Genomic DNA, 18472 nt, shown 5'->3' on the forward strand with positions numbered 1-18472 from the left:
ATCCTTCCTGAGCACCGGTGCCCAAAACTGGACACAGTACTCCATGTGCGGTCTAACTAGGGATTTGTACAGAGGCAGTATAATGCTCTCATCATGTGTATCCAGACCTCTTTTAATGCACCCCATGATCCTGTTTGCCTTGGCAGCTGCTGCCTGGCACTGGCTGCTCCAGGTAAGTTTATCATTAACTAGGATCCCCAAGTCCTTCTCCCTGTCAGATTTACCCAGTGGTTTCCCGTTCAGTGTGTAATGGTGATATTGATTCCCTCTTCCCATGTGTATAACCTTACATTTATCATTGTTAAACCTCATCTGCCACCTTTCAGCCCAAGTTTCCAACTTATCCAGATCCATCTGTAGCAGAATACTATCTTCTCTTGTATTAACTGCTTTACATAGTTTTGTATCATCTGCAAATATCGATATTTTACTGTGTAAACCTTCTACCAGATCATTAATGAATATGTTGAAGAGAACAGGTCCCAATACTGACCCCTGCGGTACCCCACTGGTCACAGCGACCCAGTTAGAGACTATACCATTTATAACCACCCTCTGCTTTCTATCACTAAGCCAGTTACTAACCCATTTACACACATTTTCCCCCAGACCAAGCATTCTCATTTTGTGTACCAACCTCTTGTGCGGCACGGTATCAAACGCTTTGAAAAAATCGAGATATACCACGTCCAATGACTCACCGTGGTCCAGTCTATAGCTTACCTCTTCATAAAAACTGATTAGATTGGTTTGACAGGAGCGATTTCTCATAAACCCATGCTGATATGGAGTTAAACAGTTATTCTCATTGAGATAATCCAGAATAACATCCCTCAGAAACCCTTCAAATATTTTACCAACAATAGAGGTTAGACTTACTGGCCTATAATTTCCAGGTTCACTTTTAGAGCCCTTTTTGAATATTGGCACCACATTTGCTATGCGCCAGTCCTGCGGAACAGACCCTGTCGCTATAGAGTCACTAAAAATAAGAAATAATGGTTTATCTATTACATTACTTAGTTCTCTTAGTACTCGTGGGTGTATGCCATCCGGACCCGGAGATTTATCTATTTTAATCTTATTTAGCCGGTTTCGCACCTCTTCTTGGGTTAGATTGGTGACCCTTAATATAGGGTTTTCATTGTTTCTTGGGATTTCATCTAGCATTTCATTTTCCACTTTCCACAATGTAAAAGATACAAAATCAAGACGCATTGGATATATGTGTCAGAAACGCTGCGGACAACCGCAAATGTGAAACCGGCCTAAGAGATTCATCGTGAAATTGTGCCGTACAAGCTAGAAAAAAACTAATGTTTAAGTTTCTAATTTCTGCTCCATCCTAATTCTTTCTCTTTCTGTGGAAGATGTCCAGGAAACCTATTAACCAGCCTCCTTAGGCCTCTCTCGCCTATTATTACTGCCAGCATGTAAACGGTATGTATTAGGAAGTTGTACCCTGACGGTATTCCAGGCTATGGAGAACAGTCTCCTAGTTTGCTGTCATTTTGGGTATGCCCTTTTGGTTTCTATGTTTTGCATGCACAGATGCTAGTCACAGCGGAGGAAAACATGGAGAATCTGTGCTTTCTAATGCACAGTTTGGAATGAAGAGGTGGAATATTTTACTATCCTATGAACAGGGAATAAGTATTCTTAGGTCGTACCTGTTAGGCTACGTTCACATTAGCGTTGCGCCGCTGTTGCGTCGGCGACGCAGCGGCGACGCGCCCCTATGTTTAACATAGGGGACGCGTGCGTTTTTTGGGTGGCGTTTTTCGCCACGTGCGTCGTTTCCGACGCTAGCGTCGGACGCAAGAAAATGCAACAAGTTGCATTTTCTGTGCGTCCGATTTTCGTCAAAAACTACGCACGCGTCGCAAAACGCGCGCGTTTTAACATGCGTCGCGCGTTGCGTCGCCGACGCAGGGCGGCGCAACGCTAATGTGAACGTAGCCTTAGTGTGCTGGAATATTCAGTGTTACCCTCTGCCATGTGCCATTCTGTGTCCTATCATCGGAGGTGTCCTTTTCATGTCTTCTCTTCTACTTGGAGAGCAGCAGCTGGCCAGATAAGGGTTTGGCGTGGGAATTTTGTGGTCTGCTGGTCTGAACCTCAGATGTTCCTCTGGAAATGCTGCTGGATGAATACTCGGTGTTTGGATGCAATGTAGAAAGGATTCTGGTGACCAGAAAAAATATATATAGAGAAAAGCATCACTGCACCACATGCACACCACCCAAATAATAACAAATATATAGAGAATAATATAATTTATTAACACATCAAAAACACACCAACAATTAAAACATACTTAAAAAACACCAAAAACAATACATGACAGGTTGTATATAATGAGGTAAACACAAATGCCTATCCTAACTGGCTCATATTGCAATATCCCATGTGACTATAACAGGACTAACCACCCACTTGTAAGGGTCAAGAAGGGGAAACAAAAGAAAAATCAACACATCCCCACAAGTAAACAGCCATAGCCGGAGTGGTGACCAAAATCCTGATTATAGGCAGGACATGAGATAGAAACGATCCGCCATAAGAACGGCACAGAATAAGCTCATAGCCAAATCTAAATGAGCATACAACCTGGTGCAAGCAAAATATCCCACGCGTATCGCCCGGCGAACCGGGCTTCGTCAGGATTCTGGTGACCGTCTTCTCTGGATAGACCATGGTATTTGAGGAGCTTTCTTACTTCATGTTTATTGAATGTGCCTCCTGTCAATTACATAATTTGAATGTCTAAACCAGGACATCAACAAAAGTTGGCAGGATAACTTTAGGCTTTATTCAGATGTCCATGAGTCGCATGCGTTTTCTGTCTGTGATTTTCACAGAGCATGGACATGTATTAAAATCTATGGAACTGTTTGCAAAATAATCATTAACATTTTTGATTAAAGTCAAGGATCAAAATTGCCTATATAAGTCTATAGGTCCACGAAAGTTTGTGTGCCGTCTGTGATTAACAGTGTAATGGACCGTAGAAACTTTTTGGTTATTTAAGGCTACGTTCAGACTAGCGTTGTGCGCCGCTGCGACGGCGACGCACAACGCGCCGAAAAACGCGGCAAAACGCACGCAAAAACGCTGCGTTTTGCGACGCGTGCGTCGTTTTTTGCCGAAAATCGGACGCAAGAAAAATGCGTTTTCTTGGTCCGACGCTTGCGGCATAAAAGACGCATTTGTCGCAAAACGCAACAAGCAAAAACGCATGCGTCCCCCATGTTAAACATAGGGGCGCATGACGCGTGCGTCACCGCGGCGCCGACGCACACTAGCACAACGCTAGTCTGAACGTACCCTTATATGCCTGAAAATCACTGATGAAACAATAATGGCAAAAGCTAAAGCACTGGCTATACACAGATGACTCTGGTCCAAAATACTTGGACCGTTTTTTTTTTTTGTGTGTAAAATCATGTTTGAATGAGGCCTTATATGTAAGCGCAATATTGTATATATTTCATTGAGAGTTATACTATGCAATTCACACAGTGAGGATCGCTGCCACTGATTCCCTATTGGTTCCATAGTGACTTCACTGAAATTAAATGGCTGTAATTAGTGAATATACCACACCGTCATGAACATCGCTTCTTGGGTCACATCAGTGTGAAATTGGGTGCCCTGTTCCTACTAAATGTATTACAGCAGCAGACAGAACAGAAGGTTGGTAAATCTCTCTGTTCCTGTCCATCCCTGTTGTGGGGGCATTGAGGACTATCATACCATGTGGGGGACCATCATACTATGTTGAGGTGGCTGTGGGAGGCTGTCATACCACGTGGGGTGGCTGTGGGGGGCCGTCATACAGCGTATGGAGCTTTTAATCTAACTTCAAGGGCTGAATAACAGGAGCAGTATAAATCTTATAGAAAGCAGTAAATTATATGGTTATGATTGGCTGCTACTGGTGGGAATACATGTTACACTGAGCCCTATAGTAACATGTAGTAGCAGTACAGCTACTCATATACTGCTGCTGCCCAATATTAAGTGATAACATTAATATAAAGTAATCTGATAATATGCATATTGAGCTGAATTAATTTCATCCTATTGGTTTGGCCCCAGACAATAGTCTGTCTTTCATGTAGCCCCTTGGGATAACGAATTGCTGACTCTTGCTCCAAAACATTGGTTTCCTGAGATTTTACCTTCTGTGGTGTAATAATAACTATACGAGAGACCTTGGATTACATTGCATGAAGTTTATAAGGAGTGTGGGGGAATGCCTCCTTTAACAATTTGACACATCTTGTACTGTTCTAAATCCTGAAAATGAAATCTATGCTTAAAAATTTTCCCCATTTCTGGCTTGAGGTTGTTAGTAACGCTCCCGCCTGATAAACCACATCTGTTTTGCAATGGTTTGAGCTCCGCTTCCAGCAATAACCCAGTGTAAACTGAGTAATAATCCAAACTTATACTTATGTTGGGACTTTTCTTTTCCCAAGGCCTGCTGGCAGTCTGTTTTATGGACACCTTGTCCACTGCTATTATATTGTATCTGATAAACCGCTCCTGAGATGACTTGACAGCCCCTTGTCATCTTCCCCCTACTATAATGATGATATCTTGGGAACTCAAGGAGAATTTGCCGCTGATCACAATTAGGGTATGTTCACACGTTCAGGATTTCCATCCTTTTTTTTTCAGGACAGTTTTTTTAAAAAACTGCAGCTCTTGGCAGAAAACGCAGGTCCTTTTTTTGTCCTTTTTTGATGCGTTTTTTGATGCGTTTTTTGATGCGTTTTTTGATGCGTTTTTTTATCCTTTTTTTACTGTGTGTTTCCTAGGAAGCTTTTTAGGGCTAAAATGGCTGAAAATTCCCTACCCCTACCCCTAACCCTACCCCTAACCCTACCCCTAACCCTACCCCTAACCCTAACCCTACCCCTAACCCTACCCCTAACCCTAACCCTATTCTAACCTTAGTGAAAAAAAAAAAAAAAAAATTCTTAATTTTTTTATTGTCCCTACCAATGGGGGTGACAAAGTGGGGGGGGGTGTCATTTACTATTTTTTTATTTTGATCACTGAGATAGGTTATATCTCAGTGATCAAAATGCACTTTGGAGCGAATCTGCCGGCCGGCAGATTCGGCGGGCGCACTGCGCATGCGCCCGCCATTTTGCAAGATGGCGGCGCCCAGGGAGAAGACGGCCGGACGGACACCGGGACGCCGGGTAAGTATAAGGGGGGGAGATTAGGGCACGGGGGGGGGGGGCATCGGAGCACTGGGGGGGGGGCATCGGAGCACGGGGGGGCGGGATCGGAGCACGGGGGGGCAGCCACACTCCGCCCACGCACTTCCGCCCGCTCCCCCGCACTTCCTGCTGCAGCGGTTCTGCACATCAAATCGCAGTAAAACCCGCAGATATATTTTTGATCTGCGGGTTTTACTGCGATTTTGACCTCACAATGGAGGTCTATGGGTGCAGAACCGCTGCGGTTCAGGAAGAAGAATTGACATGCTCCTTCTTTTTTCCGGGAGCTATTCAGCGCGGCTTTTTTTTTACAATTTCCGGACCATGTGCACAGTGTGTCCTGTTTTCCATAGGGTACAGTGTACTGTACCCTGCATGGAAAACAGCTGCGGAACCGCAGCGGCAAAACCGCCGCGGTTCCGCGGTAAAAAACGCACTGTGTGAACATGGCCTTAACCCACTGGCATTAGTCTGTGTTCTAGATTTGGGAACTAAAATCTGTCATTGGAGGGGGAAGGTTTGAAATATTTGTTCTTCTCTTCAGTTGCATCCACTCACATAATCCACTGCCTTTTGTAGGTTGTCACATGCCACACTCCGCGTCTCTGTGCTTCACTGAACAAAGGTCTGTGTATTTATTTAACAGGTCACCTGTCTTGCCTGTGATAATAAGTCTAATACCATAGAGCCCTTCTGGGACTTGTCACTGGAGTTCCCTGAGAGGTATCACTGCAATGGCAAGGAGACGGCCTCCCAGCGACCTTGCCTTCTGACCGAGATGCTGGCTAAGTTCACAGAGACTGAGGCACTAGAAGGAAAAATCTACGCCTGTGACGAGTGCAACAGTGAGTAGATGCAGTATGTATTCACAAGGATCTAACCCCAGGAATAATGATACATGATCTGCTTTATATATATATTTTTTTTCTTCTGCATTACATATATTTGTTATAAATCTGTAAATGCCCCTAAAATACTACTAATAATAATAATCTTTATATAGCGCCAACATATTCCGCAGCGCTTTACAGTTTAACAGTTTCAAACACAACAGTCATAAGTAACAACGTTAACAATACAATAATTAAAGCGAAATAAAACGACCCTGCTCGTGAGAGCTTACAATCTGCAATGAGGTGGAGGAGATACAAAGTACAGGTGTGTGTTTAGAATGATGGTCCAGCCATCTTCAGGGGGTGGGGGATAGATGGAGATAGTGAATGGGCTACACACACACAAACATAACATGACTTTGATTACTGAATGTGATTGGCAAATGTGTTTTGAGCGAGCGCCTAAAACTATGCAAATTGTGGATGGTCCTAATATCTTGGGGTAGGGCATTCCAGAGGATTGGCGCAGTGCGGGAGAAGTCTTGGAGTCGGGAGTGGGAGGTACGGATTAGTGCAGAGGTTAGTCGAAAGTCATTTGCAGAGCGCAGCGGTCGGTTAGGCCGATAGACAGAAACGAGGGAGGAGATGTAAGGGGGTGCCGCACTGTGGAGAGCTTTGTGGGTGAGAACAAGTACTTTGAATTGTATCCTGTAATGAATGGGCAGCCAGTGTAATGACTGGCGAAGAGCGGATGCATCTGAGTAATGACTAGCCAGATGGACGACCCTGGCTGCTGCATTAAGGATAGACTGGAGAGGGGAGAGTCGAGTAAGGGGGAGGCCAATTAGTAGAGCGTTACAGTAGTCCAGGTGGGAGTGGATCAGGGCGACAGTAAGGGTTTTTGTTGTTTCCATGGTGAGAAAAGGGCGGATTCTAGAGATGTTCTTTAGCGGCACGAGCGGGCAAGAGATTATATATGGGAGGTGAAGGAGAGATCGGAGTCAAACATAACACCCAGACAGCGTGCCTGCTGCCGCGGCGTTATTATTGGGCCACCCACGGAGAGGGAAATGTCAGATTTAGGGAGGTTAGTAGATGGCGGGAGCAGAAGTAGTTCAGTTTTGGAGAGGTTGAGTTTCAGATAGAGAGCGGACATCATGTCAGAGACTGCAGACAGACAGTCAGTGGCGTTCTGTAGTACAGCGGGGGTAAGGTCAGGGGATGACGTGTATAGTTGTGTGTCATCAGCATAAAGATGGTACTGAAAGCCAAATCTGCTGATGGTCTGTCCAATTGGGGCCGTGTAGAGGGAGAAGAGAAGGGGGCCAAGGACTGAGCCCTGAGGTACCCCGACAGTGAGAGGAAGAGGGGATGAAGTGGAGCCAGAGAACAGAACACTGAAGGAGCGGTCAGAAAGGTAGGAGGAGAACCAGGAGAGAGCAGTGTCCTTGAAGGGAACCTGTCACCCCGAAAATCGCGGGTGAGGTAAGCCCACCGGCATCAGGGGCTTATCTGCAGCATTCTGTAATGCTGTAGATAAGCCCCCGATGTTACCTGAAAAAGGAGAAAAAGACGTTATATGATACTCACCCAGGGGCGGTCCCGCTGATGGTCAGGTCGGATGGGCGTCTCCGGTCCACTGCGGCGCCTCCCATCTTCATTACAAGACGTCCTCTTCTGATCTTCATCCACGGCTCCGGCACAGGCGTACTTTGCTCTGCCCTCTTGAGGGCAGAGGATAGTACTGCAGTGCGCAGGCGCCGGAAAGGTCAGAGGCCTGGCGCCTGCGCACTGCAGTACTTTGTCTGCCCTCAACAGGGCAGAGCAAAGTACGCCTGCGCCGGAGCCGTGGCTGAAGATCAGAAGAAGACGTCTTGTAATGAAGATGGGAGGCGCCGGAGCGGACCAGAGACGCCCATCCGACCTGACCAGCAGCGGGACCGCCCCTGGGTGAGTATAATATAACGTCTTTTTCTCCTTTTTCATGTAACATCGGGGGCTTATCTACAGCATTACAGAATGCTGCAGATAAGCCCCTGATGCCGGTGGGCTTACCTCACCCGCGATTTTTGGGGTGACAGGTTCCCTTTAATGCCTAGTGACTGGAGCCTAGAGAGTAGGAGAGGGTGGTCAACAGTGTCGAAAGCTGCAGAGAGTGGTCACCGTTACGTTTTACTGTCAGAAGGTCATTGGTCACTTAAATAGAAATCAGACAATAATCTCTACTTGTGTTGTCATCTTTCATCTTGTTGGCGTTTGTTCAATTTAAGGTGAAGATTGTAGGGGTGCAAAAGACTCCACAAACTATACTTGGGTTTCTGCATCCAGTGATAGCAGCTGGGTGCCCCCTTAGTGGTCTGACCCCTGGTAAACCGTGAGGGGCACAGTACATGGAGAAGAGCTGCGGCACCTCCATTCTGTCGTATACTTGACTGACAGGGTCAGCTCCTTGCTAATCAAAACATCACAGAAGACCTGTCGCCTAGTCAGAAGTGGATAATTTATTCCTTTATTTTATTCTTGCTGTTACACGTAGTATTCTGTGTTTTTAGCAGTTTTGGGTTTTTTTTATACCTCTTAGTGACCAATATATTCTTGATATAAATGAATATCCCCCCCCCCCCCCCCCCAACAGAGTGAAAATTCAGTAGCTGTACTCTATAACTGGTAATTGGACAGAATTTAAAAATCTAGTACAAATGGATACCTAATGGAAAAAAGTAATAAATGCAATCCTGAATGGTAAATCTCCGTCCCAAAAACTAGTGAAATTAAAATATGGCATCAAAATCAGTATTCAAATCCAAAATAAATACTGGTGGTTTTAGGTCTTCACAATTGCATGAGTTGTATATCAATTGTTAATGATAAAATGCAGAGAAAGGCAGCAGGTAGGATAATCAATATAGCCTGTGTGGCATGTAACCTACCCTGCTGTTGCACCGTTCCGGTGTAATGCTGTGAAGCCTTGAGTGCTGGTCTGTTGCCGCAGTCCGCGAAGGCATAGTTTAGCTCTGTTGCAGTGTGAATAGGGGTAGGCATGTGTAGAGCCAGGAGCGCTCCAGTTGGTAGCGTCCCTGGTTACCCGGCTGGAAGAATATGACCGGCAATGCTTGGAGACCGCGTGTGATGTCACAAATATATGGAGTGTCCAGAGGACCAAAAAGCAAACTGACACATTTCAGGGAATACACGTTTGCCCTTCTTTAGGGTGTCCCCTGAGGAAGGGGAACCGTGTATGTGACGTCATACGCTGTCTCCATGCCTTTAGATTTTTATTGTATACAGCTTGTTGCCTAGGTTACTGGCTGAACATGTGCAGTGTTTACAAGCGCTTCCGATAGAGCAGTGTTTCTCAACTCCAGTCCTCAGGACCCACCAACAGGTCAAGTTTTCAGGATTTCCTTAGTATTGCACAGGTGATAATTTCATTACCTGCTCCAGCAATAGTTCCATCATCTGTGCAATAGTAAGGAAATCCTGAAAACTTGACCTGTTGGGGGGTCTTGAGGACTGGAGTTGAGAAACACTGCAATAGAGCTTGTAAGCACTGCTCTGAACCTGGCAAACAGGAAGCCAGGAGGCAGAGGAGCAGTGCGCTACTGAAAAGAAAGTTTGAGACAGATCTTTTAATGCCGTTTTATAGCTTCTGACCACTAAATGTCAATAGAGGATTAGGGTTTTATAGTGGCTTTTTATTAACACGGCAATAAAAAGGCAGCCGTATTTACCTGGTCTCCGGACTAATGAAGCAAATCCATATAATAAAGATGGCGGCAACAGAGGTGCAAAATACTGATGAGACAACCACTCATAACCTACCAATTCATGGAGGGGATGATCGCTTACTATGAAAATTGCACACATAAAAGACTTGTATCGGGCACTGGTCACAGTGCACAGTGTCTGGCTTACAGCCTATTAGTGACACCCACGAACGGGAGGGGGTAAAAAAACATAGTTTTTTTTTTTTTTTTTGTAGCCCAGTTCACATTTTGCAGGAATTAAGTGGTATTTAGATGAAGATAACTTGAACAATTTTTTTTTTTGTAATTTTCAGCAAAACGCAGGAAATTTTCATCAAAGCCAGTTGTCCTTACAGAAGCCCAGAAGCAACTGATGGTGTGTGGCCTACCTCAAGTTCTGAGACTGCATCTCAAGAGGTTCAGGTGAGGAACAATATTGTGTGTGATATTGATTGTCATAAGTGTTACTACCTTGGTCCTCAGCCAAGTAGTCAGTCTGTTCTTATTTTATTCTTTAGCCACACACCATTGCAGAGTTGCATAGATTTATCAAAAGTCATATTGCCCATCACAGCCAATCACAGTGCAACTTTTATCAGAGCAGTTTAAGAAATTTAAAGCCGAGCTCTGATTGGTTGTCTTGATAAATGAGGCCCAATATTTTTAGTTATTTATTAGTATTTATTATTACAGCGCCATTTATTCCATGGCGCTTTACATGTGAGGAGGGGTATACATAATAAAAACAAGTACAGTAATCTTAACAATACAAGTCACAACTGGTACAGGAGGAGAGAGGACCCTGCCCGCGAGGGCTCCCAATCTACAAGGGGTGGGTGAGGATACAGTAGGTGAGGATAGAGCTGGTCGTGCAGTGGTTTAATGTATCGGTGGTTACTGCAGGTTGTAGGCTTGTCGGAAGAGGTAGGTCATTCATGTCATAGAAAATGCTGTGCATGAAGAACAGCTGAAATGACATTAAGCTTTTTTTTTTTCCCCCTCCTTAGGTGGTCTGGTCGCAATCATCGGGAGAAAATCGGGGTGCATGTTCAATTTGGTCAGATGCTAAACATGGAGCCATATTGCTGTAGAGAATCTACTACAATCCTGAAACCGGATTCTTTTATCTATGATTTGTCGGCCGTAGTGATGCATCATGGAAAGGGATTTGGTTCTGGGCATTATACGGCCTTCTGCTATAACCCAGAAGGAGGTAATGAGTGTGCTGATTTTCAATCGCAGAAATTTCGGCAATAAACCCACTGATGTGATTGCTTTCATAACTGTCAGATTTCAAGTCTTCCTGAGGGAGAGCCAGTATATATTTCTAACTTTAAGGCGTGGCTTTCGAAAAACAAGTGTGTCCATGTTATGATCTCTCTGTTATTGTAAACTGGCAAACCATACATTGTTACAATGATGCAGGCACTTTGGTAACTGTATCTTTGCTCATCAAATAGGACCTGTCAGAAGGTCAATACCATCCAGTTTTATACTCACTGCTCCTGAATATTCACATTTTTTTTTTTTAGTTTTAAATCTGCCATACGATTCCAGATTTTTTTGGGGGGCTTTTTTATGTAAAGATCTAGAAAATTTGCAGTAAATAAAAAGACCTGTATATCTGGAATCGTATGGTGGATTTATGAAATAATGGAGTGCGGGAATGAAATAAAAGGAAAAACTGGCATCTTGACCTGGTGACCGGTCCTCTTTGATCTGTAACCTCAGTAGTCTAGTTTCTATAGTTAGTGTTCTACCTTATTACAGCATGGTCTTAGAGTTCCACATGGTAAAATTTTAATAGTCCAAATCAGTGGCTATTTCCTAGGTCAAACCCTGGGTTTGCATGAGCACTATAACATTTCCTCATACTCTTACTAGTTAATCTACGCAAAATTCTGGAGTAAGAGGTTCCAGGCCATTAGGGTCAGGTATAGAAAAGCAAGAAAATAATTTTCTTGGATCTCTAGTAAATTTTACTTGGACTTAAGGTACCTTCACACTCAGCGACGCTGCAGCGATACCGACAACGATGTCGATCGCTGCAGCGTCGCTGTTTGGTCGCTGGAGAGCTGTCACACAGCTCTCCAGCGACTAACGATGCCGGTAACCCGGCGCTGTGCTTTCCTGCACTGACTGTGAGCACAGCGGCCGGAAAGCAGAGCGGTGACGTCACCGCTGTACTTTCCGGCTGGCCGGCGCTCACAGCCAGTGCAGGAAAGCACAGCGCCGAGGACAGACAGCGGAAGGTAAGTATGTAGTGTTTGTTTTTTTTAACTTTTACGCTGGTAACCAGGGTAAACATCGGGATACTAAGCGCGGCGCTGCGCTTAGTAACCCGATGTTTACCCTGGTTACCAGTGAAGACATCGCTGAATCGGCGTCACACACGCCGATTCAGCGATGTCTGCAGGGAGTCCAGCGATGAAATAAAGTGCTGGACTTTCTGCAGCGACCAACGACATCACAGCAGGATCCTGATCGCTGCTGCCTGTCAAACTGAACGATATCGCTAGCCAGGACGCTGCAACGTCACGGATCGCTAGCGATATCGTTCAGTGTGACGGTACCTTTAGTAGTTCACAATGCCCAGGGGGCCGGAAATTCTATGGCAGTGCAAGATAAACCTGTCTTTATCAAGTTCTCTGGTGCACTTAAAGGGGTTGTCCAGCGCTAATGATTAACCCCCAAACAGCTTCCTGTGGTCTGAATGAATATATATATATATATATATATATATATATATATATATATATATATATATATATATATATATATATATATATATATAGAGCATAATACTCACCAAACAGATCCTATGTTCTCTCATGTTGCTGATTCGTTGGTCCTTCTTCCACACTGGAATGAAGAGCTGACATGGTGTGACACGTGACCGCAGCTAATTACTGACCACTGCGGTCTGATTGTTCGTCACATGTTCTCACTGGAGCAGTTTAGAGAGCAGGTTAGGCCATGTTCACACGTTCAGTATTTGGTCAGTATTTTCCAATCACTATCCATTAAGCCAAAACCAGGAGTGGGTGATAAATTCAGAAGTGGTGCATATGTTTCTATTATACTTTTGTCTTATTTTTCAACTCCTGGTTTTGGCTTGTAAATAGTGATGTAAAATGCTGAACAAATACTGAATGTGTGAATGTCACTTTTGTGTCAGTATGGGAAGGGCAGGATGTTTGTAAGTATAACTTCTTTTGTTATTTTCGACCAAGGCCATAATTTATTTTACAAATGGCTCGAACAGCTTATTAAATGGCTGATTAAAGGGAACCTGTCACCCCGTTTTTTCAGATTGAGCTATAAATACTGTTAAATAGGGCCTGCGCTGTGCGTTTCTATAGTGTATGTAGTGTACCCTGATTCCCCACCTATGCTGAGAAATACATTACCAAAGTCGCCGTTTTCGCCTGTCAATCAGGCTGGTCTGGTCAGGTGGGCGTGTTCACAGCGCTCTTTTCTTCCCCATCTTTCCGTTGGTGGCGTAGTGGTGTGCGCATGTCCAAGTTCCGAATTCCCTGCGCCCACGTGAAGACACAGCGCGCGATCTGCGCTGTCATCCCTTTCATCAGTGGGGGCGACCATCTTCCTGGGGCCGCGCGTGCGCAGATGGAGTGCTCTGCTGCACGGGGCTTCAGGAAAATGGCCGCGGGATGCCGCGCGTGCGCACAAGAGATCGTGGCGGCCATTTTCCCAAAGCCGAGATGCAAACTCGGTTTTGGGAAAATGGCCGCCGCGATCTCTTGTGCGCACGCGCGGCATCCCGCGGCCATTTTCCTGAAGCCCCGTGCAGCAGAGCACTCCATCTGCGCACGCGCGGCCCCAGGAAGATGGCCGCCCCCACCGATGAAAGGGATGACAGCGCAGATCGCGCGCTGTGTCTTCACGTGGGCGCAGGGAATTCGGAACTTGGACATGCTCACACCACTACGCCACCAACGGAAAGCTGGGGAAGAAAAGAGCGCTGTGAACACGCCCACCGGACCAGACCAGCCTGATTGACAGGAGAAAACGGCGACTTTGGTAATGTATTTCTCAGCATAGGTGGGGAATCAGGGTACACTACATGCACTATAGTAACGCACAGCGCAGACCCTATTTAACAGTATTTATAGCTCAATCTGAAAAAACGGGGTGACAGGTTCCCTTTAAATACAATTCCATTACTGGACTCACTTTTTTGGGGGATAAGTAAAGAAACACAGAAGTCTGAATGAGGCCTAAGATACTATAGGGGTTTCACAGCAGTTACCTGCAGCCACCATTAGAGGGGACCTTATTGTACATTTCTAAAACTATTGATTTTAATATTAGCAATATATATATCAATATACATTAATCACCCCTAGTGGTTAAATTAAGCTGCACTATGAAAATACATTATGAAATTTGGTATAGAAATTTGGGCCAAAAAACAGAACAGTTGGCATCAAGTTTACCATATATACTTGAGTATAAGCCGAGACCCCTAATTATGCCACAAAAAACTGGGAAAACGTAATGACTCAAGTATAAACGTAGGGCGGGAAATGCAGCAGCTACTGGTAAATTTCAAAAATAAAAATAGCTACCAATAAAAGTTAAATTAATTGAGACATCAGTAGGTTAAGTGTTTTTGAATATCCATATTGAATCAGGAGCCCCATATAATGCTCCATAAAGTTCATAATGGGCCCCATAAGATGCTTCGTACAAAAATATGCCCCATATAATGCTGCACAAAGGTTCATTATGGCCCCATAAGATGCTTCGTAGAAACATTTGCCCCATATGCTGGTGCTGCGACTAAAAAAAAAGACATACTCACTTCTTGTCCTGAGCAGGCGAGGACACCGGCAATTGCAATATTCACCTGTCCCCTTTCCACCGCCGGGTGCCGCTGTGTCTTCCGGGTCTCTGCAGTGACTGTTCAGGCAAAGAGCGCGCACTAAACATGTCATCGCGCCCTCTGACCTGAACGTCACATCCAGAGGACGCGGAAGACAGGAGTCCGGCGGCGGAACGGGTACAGGTGAATATCGTAATGCTCACCTGCTCCCGGTGCAGTCCCTGCTTCTCACTGACAGATGGTCTCCGGGCGCCGGCAGCTTCTTCATATGTTCAGCGGTCACATCGTACCGCTCATTAAAGTAATGAATATGCGCTCCACCCCTGTGGGAGTGGAGTCGCATCCATATTCATTACTTTAATGAGCGGTACCATGTGACCGCTGAAGACTGGAAGAGCTGCGGACGCCTGAGAAGCAGGGACATGCAGAGACGAGCAGGTGAGTATGATTTGACAGCTGCCCCTCCCCCGCCGACCCCTTGGGACAATGACTCGAGTATAAGCCGAGAGGGGCACTTTCAGCCTAAAAAAAATGGGCTGGAAATCTCGGCTTTTATTCGAGTATATGCAGTAATTAAGGAACAGCTTTTTATTGGGGAAGGAGGTCCTCTGGTAACTTGTACACCCTTTACTGGATGACACTCTTACCTATTTTGGTGCTACCATTATGAATGTTTTTCTGTGTGCATATAAACACACACTCGCACACTTCGTTATGGCCGACAGTGATGGCACCCTTAAAATTGTTCCAGAAAATCAAGTATTTCTCCCAGAAAATTATTTCAGTTATACATGTTTTGTCATACACGTTTATTTCCTTTGTATGTATTGGAACAGGAAAAAAAGCAAGTTGGACATCATGTTACACAAACGGGCCAAACAAAATCTTTGGCACCCTCAACTTAATATTTTGGTTGCACACCCTTTGCAATAAATAACTGCAGTCAATCTCTCCCTATAACCATCAACGTACTTCTTGTGCCTCCCAACTGGAATTTTGGACCACTCTTCTTTTGCAAACTGCTGCAGGTCTCTTATATTTGATATTTGAAGTGTGTTTTCTCCCAATATTAAGATCTCTCCACAGGTTCTGCTCAATGGGATTTCGATCCGGACTCATTACTGGTTAGTTCAGGACTCTCCAGCGCTTTTTCCATCCATTTCTGGATGCTTCTTGAAGTATGTTTGGGTCATTGTCCTTCTCAAAGACCCATGGGGCTTCTTTCTTATCCACCATCTGGCCTATCCTGCGTTGCAACCTTTCACCAATTTTTCCCTACCACCCATGTCCAGAGAGATTAGCTACAGTGGATTGTAAACGTCCTTATCATGTTCCACACGGTGGACAAAGGAACATCATAATCTCTGGCGATTGATGATATTTTTCAACAATTTTGGTTCTCAAATCCTGAGATAGGTTTTTTTTTTTTTTTTTGGTTTCCTTTTTGTTCTTCAATGCTTAGTGTGGCACACGCAGACACACAATGCAAAGATTGAGTCAATTTCTGCCCTTTTTAATCTGGTTTCAGGTGTGATTTTCATATTTCCCACGCCTGTTACTTGCCACGGGTGATTTTGAACGAGCATCACATGTTTGAAACCAAGTAGTGTACCCACAATTTGGGAAAGGTACCAAGAATTTTCTCCAGCCCATTTTGGGGTTTTGTGTGAAATTTGCCTTTTTTTGTGTGTGTTTGTTGTTCCAATACACACAAATGAAATAAACATGTTTATAACAAAACCTGTGTAATTGAAATAATTTTCTGGGAAAAATACTTCATTATATGAAACAATTTCAAGGGTGCAAACACTTTTAACCCGGCCATAATTAAACAATATTATTTTAATGTGTATTAATTACCGTATTAATTTGTATATTATATAACTTTTTTTTGCGGTGATGAATTTTGACAATGTTCTGTTTCTCCATTAGGATTCTGGGTGCATTGTAATGACTCAAAGTTGCACACTTGCTCAGTTGAAGAGGTCTGCAAGGCTCAAGCTTATATTATCTTCTACACCCAGCGAGTCACTCAGGAGAACGGACACTTATCGAATAGGCTTCTAGGTCGTGGCACCCCATCGATCAGTCCACCGTCCACACCATCCTGAGATAATAAATACCTATTGGAATCTGAACATAATGGCAGCTTACAGTCTGAGTGTTTTCTTTCCCCAAGTCACGTGGCAGAGAAGCATTGCCCTGTGTGATGTGGGCACGGACACAATTGTATGACTCTTTTTTTAGGTTTTTGAACATATTGCATACAGTAAGTCAGTAAACCATACCATACCAGAAGGTGTCGGCACCACAAACTTAAGAATGTGATATTTCTCCTGTACAATGTTTATACAGTCTTGTATGGTATTAAGCGCTCAAATAGAATAAAATGATTTTAACATTTGTATATTAGCAATGTATAACTTTCTATAAAGTCATTTTTTTACTGTTCTCATGTAAGTTTTATTATTCATACCTCAGACTGCATTGTTCACTTTGTGATTCATGAATGTCGTTTTCTGGTTTTAGAAAATCTTATTTCTTCTTTTTATTTTAATACATCATGCCTTGTATTTTTACAATCCTTGTGCACCTGTCTGTTCTTACACACTGCAGTCCAGTCTGGTTATTCATCAGTTTTCGAGCATTGCATCCAGATACAGCAAATGTTTTAGAATATTTATTTCAGATGGTGAGTTTCAGACCTTTGCTTTGGCCTTGTGCATACTGGCAGGTTACTGATCTATAATTCGGCACCCATAGCTTGCTAATGGTTCTTGCTGCACCTCAATGATGCCTGTGATTTATGGCATGGGTAGTTTTAACAATTATTCAGATTAAGGATAGTGTCAAGCCATAGAACACGGGCTACATATGGCGTCACAGTTCGAACTATCTGAATCCTTAGATCTTTAACGCTTTCCCTGCACAGGACTTGTACATCTTTGCACGTTGGCAACCCTGTAGCCAAGGATGTATGAGATAGCTACAATCCAGGCTGAGATATGGCTAAAGGGGCATCCCATGGTTCATTTTTAAAAAGTCATAACCCAGATTGAGATATCATGGGTTAAAGAGAGAGCTGCGGCTGTCACTCCCTATTCTCACTTTAACCTGTGCTATGTCAGGCTGGATTGCAATTCTGGTCCCATATTTTGAAGCTAATAAAATGAGCCCTAGGATACCGCTGTAGTTGTGATTCACACTGAGATATTGCCCATTAAAACGTTTCTTCCCCTTACCACCCCCCATGGTGGTGCTTATTGAAAGGAATCATACAATTCAGAAGCGGTATAACAAAATATAGCACAGAGTACAAAATAAATCTTCCTTTATTTGAAAGTGCACGTCCATGGAAAGTATATAACTAGGTATCCATCCGGGCAGTGGCTTTTTTGCGTTCAAATACGCTTCGCTCACTGACCCTCACCCTGTCACTGTGTAACAGTTTTGCGCAGCTTTGCCACAATGTGTATTGTAAAGATTGAAGAGAGAGACCACATCAGACACATTATAGATACAGCAAATTTAATGTTTTGATGTCCAATAAATCATTACCAGGATCAAATATAAGCATATTTAGTACATAGTAATAATAGTATTAAAGGTAGTGCAGAACAGATATAGAGCACTTGAATCAAATAGAACAGTGATGGCAAACCTTTTATAGGCCAAGTACCCAAAAATGTAATACAAAACCCACTTACTTATTGCAAAGTGCCAACACGGGAATTTACCCAGAATACTGATGTTTTACTTTAGACAAAAACCTCTCATGCAGAGAGCAGGCAGGGGTAAGAGAGCAAGCAG

The 18472-nt window shown here is 44.0% G+C and overlaps 1 protein-coding gene across 1 annotated transcript in view; it reads left to right on the forward strand.

The window, feature by feature from the left end:
* The window catches only part of USP44 (ubiquitin specific peptidase 44), a 37530-nt gene extending 20286 nt beyond the window's left edge, over nt 1-17244 (forward strand). The window contains exons 3-6 of the mRNA XM_069764711.1: nt 5884-6082; nt 10131-10239; nt 10824-11029; nt 16595-17244. Of these exons, the coding sequence (XP_069620812.1) occupies nt 5884-6082; nt 10131-10239; nt 10824-11029; nt 16595-16773 (693 nt within the window). The 3' untranslated portion in view covers nt 16774-17244. The remainder of the gene's footprint in view (nt 1-5883; nt 6083-10130; nt 10240-10823; nt 11030-16594) is intronic.
* The last annotated feature ends 1228 nt before the right edge of the window (nt 17245-18472 follow it).

This window comes from Ranitomeya imitator, chromosome 4, assembly GCF_032444005.1.
Source record: "Ranitomeya imitator isolate aRanImi1 chromosome 4, aRanImi1.pri, whole genome shotgun sequence".
In the NCBI taxonomy this organism is placed as follows: Eukaryota; Metazoa; Chordata; class Amphibia; order Anura; family Dendrobatidae; genus Ranitomeya; species Ranitomeya imitator.